The sequence below is a fragment of the Montipora foliosa genome, chromosome 14, assembly GCF_036669935.1.
Source record: "Montipora foliosa isolate CH-2021 chromosome 14, ASM3666993v2, whole genome shotgun sequence".
Taxonomy (NCBI): Eukaryota; Metazoa; Cnidaria; class Anthozoa; order Scleractinia; family Acroporidae; genus Montipora; species Montipora foliosa.
In genome coordinates this window covers 18,843,877-18,851,376 of record NC_090882.1, presented here as the reverse complement: position 1 = coordinate 18,851,376, position 7,500 = coordinate 18,843,877, and the positions used below count along the sequence as shown (strand labels likewise).

Sequence of the window (7,500 nt, the reverse complement as noted above, 5' to 3'; positions counted from 1 at the left end):
TTCTGTCGACAGAGGGCAGCTGTTTGAAAATTCAGAGATTAATACCGGTTATAAAAGCGCAGGATGAGGTCGTCAAGACATCAAAGTAGGTGGAGATTTTGCCTTTTGACAACACTGGTTATCTACATGTATGTAATTATCTGTAGTATTCAAATTCTGAGTTGCTAATAATATTATTGTTATTGTTGAATTAAATCATTATTAGCACTGTGAAACGATGAACAATGAATGCCAGAGAAACAACCAGTTATCATTCTTTGAATCATTGGAATACATGGGTTCAAACTGACATTATAATACTAACCAATTTTTCCAAGATTTTCTCCAGAAATTATCTCAAGGAGGGATATAAGCAATCTTCCATCACACAGATCAGTGAATAAGTCATCCACATGTTGGTTATGCTGGAAAAGTGTTACAAAAAGGGTTTCTTGAGAACAAAGCAGTTGGGGCATTAATGTGGTTATTTATAAGCAAAGTTAACTTGGAAAAGACTACTGGTCACCTGTTCTTGACATTGTACATGTGCATGTGCTGTTGCGGTTGTTTGCAATCATGATTGCCTTTGCTTGGGTATTCACTTTTGCCCAACCCACCCTCTCCTGAGGGCAAGAAATGGTAAGTACAATTTTTCTGTGTGACGGGGGGCAGAGTTTGACACATGGCTACGTTGCCTTGGTTACTTCTCGCCAATCGCCTCATTTCATGCATGGCACCTACCTTCCAATCAATTTTGACAAATTAACAGATGATAGCCTTCACTTTTCATTCCAATCAATAATGGCTCATCACTTTCAAAAAAAAAAAAACTACAGAAACCCTGCACAGATGTACAAGTTAGCTTTAACTCACTGAATTTAGCACTTTTATATATTTGAGTTCAACAGCCAGCCTGACTTTATATTACGGACAATTTCACCCCAGTCACGACATAACAAATATCCATGAAGACACAAGATTTTCAGTGTCACGCTCTTTCAGACAGGGCTAAGGTAGTAATTACCTCCTTTCATACTTATTTTCAAGGAAACAAATCATTAATTAAATAGGTAATCTGATCATGTTCTCATAAGTTGAGAAATTGAAGTCTGCCACTTCAAGATGAATATATTTCCTTCTTAGCATAATATTTAATGATATGAGCGAACTTCTACAACTTCAGTCAATAAGCTTAACTACTAGGTCTCACCTTATCAAGAAAAGAATTGACCCACTTTGTGAATGTTTTCTTCTGGGAGTTGATTCGCTCATTTTTCAAAGCCTTTATCCTGTCTTTTTCAAACGTAGGTGTTGGAGGAGGTATATAAGACATGATATTGTGATGTTTCCGCAACAAACACGAAGAGTGTCGCTTAGTTTTGATATTTGGCGCCCGTGTCCCTACCAAGTACTACACAATGTACTTACTACACATGATGCGATCGTCGATCACCAAACACCGCAAATGTTTTCCCTTACCGCAATAAAGTTCAAGAAAAAGTCTTTTTCGTAAAGTGAAGGTTTCTCCAGTAGGGTCGTTACTCTTTGTCGAAAGCCAACAGGACCAAATTATTTATAACGGTCTTTGTTCCCCGTACAGGTTTAATTGCCAAACTCAACGCTGTACGTATGAGATGTTGACCTCTCGTTGATCGCTTGCACATCACAAGTGTGGTTTGTCATGAGACCACTTAAGAAAAATATTCCAATACCAAAAACTCTCAATTTAGCCAGCTTCAAAACAATATCAGCGTTCCGCAAAAATTGCTCAACGTAAATTCCCGAAAAGATGGGAAGTTCACGCGTTCTTTGGTTGTGACAGGCAACAGCGTGTGATGGAATTCATATTGAATTTCTAACATTTCCCGCTCCGCCTAGATCACCTATTATGGAATGATTGACATTTCGAGCCTTCGGAGTATCTCGAGGTCCCACGCGCGTCAACCACGCGGAATTGCTTGAATTGTTTTATTTATTCATTCATTTATTTATTGTTATTCATTCATTCATTTATTTTTATTTGAGCTCTCATTATTTTCATCATCTTCTAATTTAATTCTAATTTTATCAGTCAAGGGGAATTTTTCAGCTTTTTTGTGTTTAAATTTTCTATAGTAACCTTTGAGATTTTATTTCCTACGAAGGGTGTTGATTATGATTCGCTTGTTCGCCAGTATTCACTGCCATCTAAGCCACTTGACTTGCACCATGGTCGAAACGGTGATAAAAAGTTTTCACCCTTCTTTTGTGTTATGACATTTAGCAAATACGCAAGAGCAACCTTCGCATGCTCGGCGTAACATGCAGAGAACAAATCAACTACTCTACTCTGCTATGTCTCGTGTTAAGATGAACTGATTAGGGGTACAATACAAAACAATATATACTTAATTGACCACTCCCTAAAGGGACTTTTCAGGGCCAATGAAACACAATTAACGAAACGACAGAACGTAACAACAACAGTTAAGAATCCCAACTGGCCTGAGGCTAACCAGTTGGCTATTTACAAGAACAGCTGGGAAGTTGAACCAGGGACTACCAGGAAAACAAATCAACGAGTGCTCAGAGCGAGTCATGAACCCGGGATCTCCGGATCTCAAGGCAAGCGTCCTAACCACTGGGCCACACTGCCTCGGGTCTCTGACACGAAGTCTAAAATCTGATAGAGTTCTTCCTCGAGAGATTAATAGCGATATTTCTTGTTTACAAACATTGACGTCACATTTCTTTTGAAATTCAAATTTGCAAACCCCGGAACAAAAGAAGTCATTGTTTCAACAGCCAATTAGGTTCTGGTTGGCATATTTAAAATAACAATAGATGACGTCACGAGAAACATCGCTATATTTGAAGTGCGGGCCTAGACGAAAGAGAGAACGATCCTCCCACTTCCCTGGACAATAAAAGCAATTCTCTCTTAGAGACACGTGAATTTTTTTGCTTATTGTCTGTCGGGGACAGATACCTGCTGGTACTTCAATAGCCTTCCTTCGAGTTATCATTGTTCACACATTTGGTACACGCATGCGCAAATGTTTTAATGCTGCGACAGTACCATTTAAGCGACAAGAAAGAGGATAAGTGTTTTCAAAACCACCTTGGTCAGAGTCCCGTCAGAGTTTTTCTCTGTCCTCGTGTGGACTTATTCCCATTACAACGGCTAACGCACAAATGGATTACATGGGTATACATAGCAATTTAAGATAGTCACTCCAATAGTTCATGAAGCGACAACATTATACACTTAATGTATGGTCCCGAGGGAAACAGTTACCTTTGTTTTCCCTCGAGTCCTGGCCCCAGTTGCTCAAACGATGGATAGCGTTATCCGCCAGATAAATCACTATCCACTGGATAACTCAATTAGTTTTGCTACTGTTTAGAGCGAGTTTCAATCGAGTGTCGTAAAACCAAGACCAAAGTAATTACTTTGGCCAATCAAAAAGGACGAAGACAATCCAGTAAACCAATCAAAACTCGAACTCATTACTCGTAGCCGACACAAAGCGCGGGAAAATGTGCACGCGCGAGCCACGATTAGTTTTGGTTTCAATTCTGATTGGTTGGGAAAATGGCGAGAGAACTTTGAACCAATCACTGAGTGAAGTAAATGCAAAACCAAAGCAATTCGCTCATTACTTTCGACACTCAATTGAAAACCGCTCTATCCGCTGTATAGTGATTTATCCGGTAGATAGCGCTATCCATCGTTTGAACAACCAGGGCCTGATGAGTCGAGAGAAACATCAGGACTCGAGGGAAAACAAAACTAACTACGGCGCTTTCCCGAGGGACCATACATTAAGTGCTTTGTTATATATTTAGATATTCCCTTCAAAAATTGTAGCAAAACATCCGGCACGGTCAACAACTGCGGAATTGTATCCCGGACGGGATACATTTAAATTTTACCAGGGGCACGTGACCAAGAATCAACCAATCACAGTGCCCGTTTTGTCGAGTGAAACTCCACGTATATAACAATACTCAATATTTATCAATTATTGTCAACTTTGTGTCATCTTTTCGTCTTCACCAATCTCGACTCCAGCTCTCCTTTCTCTGCGCATGACTTAAGCAGAGAACGGCCTCGACTTGTCTCTACTTCAAGCGGTTAGCACTTATCTCGAAGGTAGCTTATTGTTAGAGCATCTGCACCACATAACCGGAAGCTAGACCCCTGTTAAGAGAACTCTGATCGTTTCCGCGTTCTCCGAGTCACCAATGATAAACAAAACTATTTAGTCGTTTACCAGGTAAACATTTCACCATCTACTTTGATACATCTATGAAAAGTAAAAGGTAAAATCTTCACAGCTTTTACAATATTTCAATACTTGATGGAAAATAAAGATAGCATTTTGGAGCTATTTCTTACGAAGAAAAAAATTAGGAAATGCTTCACAGTTACTCTGTCGATTTCTTGGACGCAAGACCAAAACAAAGTTATCCCAGTTTGACGCTCCTGTTCAATATTATTTTTCACGAATAATCAGTCCTTCAGCAGAGGATTTCAGGTCACTTTCCCGTGAGAAGTAGGCGTTGGCTGTTTGACATCCTTGTTTGCCCCAGAAAGATCTTGATTTATAAGAAACACAAAACGAAGACCGCAGATCTATGATGAAAGAAGCACAATACATGTATAAGCTAAATGGGTTTTCATGACTGCGTCACGCTTTTAATAACTGTCTCGAATTCTCCCAACTCCCCCTCGTGTTGAGATGAGGCTCTATAAACACCGAAAATGTCCTCTATTGCTTAATTGGTTTATTCCCAAAATAAGAGTTCCTAATAGACTATTACAACAAGAAAAAGTTGACGCCAGCGTTGTCTAGACTCTTACCGACAATGGCAAATTAGTCAATCACGGGCCGGTTGCTCGAAGCCTGGTTAGCGCTAACCGTTGGTTAAGAGGTGTCAAAATCTGTAGGTCAACCAACGCTCGCGTCAACTTTTCCATGGTATTTAACGCTGGTTGGCGCTAACCATGTTTCGAAAAACCCGGGCGAGATTGCGAGATTAAAAGCAATTGTGGTCAATTTTTATTACGAAAATGGTTGAGACAAAACAAAACGGATTTAATAAATATTAGCCAAATACTCCAAAATAGTGGTCTCTCCGTCAAATGCGCAGCCGTGCGCACAGGAAACCTATAAAATTTCCAATTATCCTCAGACGAAAGGAAAACGCAGTAGTTCATTACAAATTATACCTTGCGAGCGGAGTGTCCTTCGATCTTCCTAGAAAAATCGGGAAGAGGAAGGAGATAGAAATAGCCTCCCTTTTTTTAGGAAGACCGAAGGAGACACTGCTCGCAGGGTAAACAAATTATGGAGCTAGAAATGAATGACTGGTTAACCTCAAAAGTGGAGTTGTGATGAAGCCTCGCTTTCGTTCCTAACGCAACAGGTTTTCCATCTATGTACAACGGTCTTCGACCCTCGTTGATAACACAGTATTCCCCGTCACTACGAAGTTTAATGACTGCCTATAAAGCCAATAAAATCCATTAGTGCCTGAATCCCGTATCCGAAATTCATATACGCGCAAAGTGGACGAGAGCAAAAAAATATTGGAGTTTTTGCCCTGAAAATAGAAAAGATCAAGAAAAGCTCCTATGAAGGCTTAACATAATGCTTTACCTACTCATTATCGACTTACTCTACCTTGATGAAATGATATGAAATGGATCATATATGAACTGCGGATATGAAATCAAGTAAAGCTATGATCTTCGCAGTTATGAACGTAATTTTTTCAATTGCGTAGAGAAGCCTGAAAAATTCAGGACTTCAACGGGGTTTGAACCCGTGACCTCGCGATACCGGTGCGACGCTTTCACCAACTAAGCTATGAAGCCACTGACGTTGTGAGCTGGTCATTTGTGGGTTCTAATGTTCCCGTGAGGATTGAATCAAGATGAATCATTTGTGAGTTCTAATGTTCCCGTGAGGAATGAATCAAGATGAATCATTCCTCACGGGAACATTAGAACCCACAAATGACCAGCTCCCAACGTCAGTGGCTTCATAGCTCAGTTGGTTAGAGCGTCGTACCGGTATCGCGAGGTCAAGGGTTCAAACCCCGTTGAAATCCCGACTTTTTCAGGCTTCTCTACGCAATTGCAAAAATTGCGTTCATAACTGCGAGGATCATAGCTTCACTTGATTACTCTACCTTGGTTGAAAAGGAGACGAGGAAAGGAACGCCGAGTCCGAAATTCCAAAACAAGGGTGACTGTCGAGGCAGAAACGGGCTTAAAATTATTTATTGAGAATTCACCTCTTTCCATTCGTAATATTTTGTATTTATTTTGTATATTCTCACTTGTCGTCGCGAGATCTTCCAAGCAGGTCCCTCCAAAGACAGATCAACATCAACATGATTTTCGGCTGTAGATCGTCCAACAGTGATCTGATGCACAGAAAGCAAAAACAACAACAATTCAGAAGGGCTTGGAGTGTTCCCTCGATAAGTCACACGGTTTACTCAGCTTCGTGACGCTCACGCATGGCAAGTCACAAAAATGTCACGGAATTGGTAGTGAATCCGATCCCATCAACGCGTCCAACATATTGCGAGTTTCAATTGAGTGTCGTAAAACCAAAACCAAAGTAATTACTTTGGCCAATCAAAAAGGGCGGAGACAATCCAGTAAACCAATCAAAACTCGAAGTAATTACACGTAGCCGACACAAAGCGCGGGAAAATGTGCCCGCTCGAGCCACGATTGGTTTTGGTGTCACTTTTGATTGGTTGAAAATGTCGCACGAGAACTTCAAGTCAATCACTGAGTGAAGTAATGCAAAACCAAAGAAATTCGCTAATTACTTTCGACACTCAATTGAAAACCGCTCTATCACAAGCAATATGAATAATCATTTAGCTTGCTCGGGGGAGGAGGGAGGGGAGGAGGGGGTGTGGTAAAAACAGTCTTTCTCAGAGAAAAAGCACCAAAAGGCAGCCTGGTATCACTTTCACGAGATTGCCGTTAATTGAAAAGGATTTTACAAAATTGTAGCAAATTACCTCTCTGGAGCGCATAAGGTATCTCACAAGTCGGCCTCTCAACACTGCTAGAGTAAATGAATCAAACTCACTGGATGGAGTAACGGTTGTTGTGCCAGCTGAAAACAAACCAAACAGCATGTTATTCGACATATTGTGACAATGTCCAAATATGGTCATAGCGCACTCAATACCAATCATACTCTTGTTTCGTGGCGTTGTCGTTGCTGTAGCCGCCATCTTTGCTTACACTCCCAAATGAAGCCTATGGAGTGCTCAGTTCTTTAGAATGTTACTGTCTTCTTAAGCTGCACAAGCAGTGGCTAAGGCTTTTGAATTTGCAGATGAATTCTCACAGTGCACCCTTTCACCAACGACCTTCTCCCGATCCGCAGCCATGTTGAAAGCCGAGAAGACCCTGGGAACGAGGTTGTCCTTTACATCAAAGCTACTGATCAGAACTTTCCTTTATTATATGACAAGCTCCGTGAGCGGGAAAGACGAACCAAA

The 7,500-nt window shown here is 40.8% G+C and overlaps 2 protein-coding genes across 3 annotated transcripts in view; both read right to left on the bottom strand.

Annotated features, from left to right (window-relative positions):
- LOC137985391 (spectrin beta chain-like) overlaps positions 1-1,813 on the bottom strand; it is a 70,382-nt gene extending 68,569 nt beyond the window's left edge. Inside the window, exons 1-2 of one of the 2 annotated variants that reach the window (XM_068833002.1) lie at positions 1,190-1,813; positions 305-404 (exon numbers count right to left, since the gene is read on the bottom strand). In XM_068833002.1, the coding sequence (XP_068689103.1) occupies positions 305-404; positions 1,190-1,312 (223 nt within the window). In that variant the 5' untranslated portion in view covers positions 1,313-1,813. The remainder of the gene's footprint in view (positions 1-304; positions 405-1,189) is intronic. The other variant, XM_068833003.1, reaches the window with a different exon arrangement.
- Positions 1,814-2,997: 1,184 nt separating this feature from the next.
- Positions 2,998-7,500, bottom strand: part of LOC137985393 (microspherule protein 1-like) — a 15,426-nt gene continuing 10,923 nt past the window's right edge. The window contains exons 10-13 of the mRNA XM_068833005.1: positions 7,012-7,109; positions 6,310-6,396; positions 5,342-5,470; positions 2,998-4,597 (exon numbers count right to left, since the gene is read on the bottom strand). Of these exons, the coding sequence (XP_068689106.1) occupies positions 4,496-4,597; positions 5,342-5,470; positions 6,310-6,396; positions 7,012-7,109 (416 nt within the window). The 3' untranslated portion in view covers positions 2,998-4,495. The remainder of the gene's footprint in view (positions 4,598-5,341; positions 5,471-6,309; positions 6,397-7,011; positions 7,110-7,500) is intronic.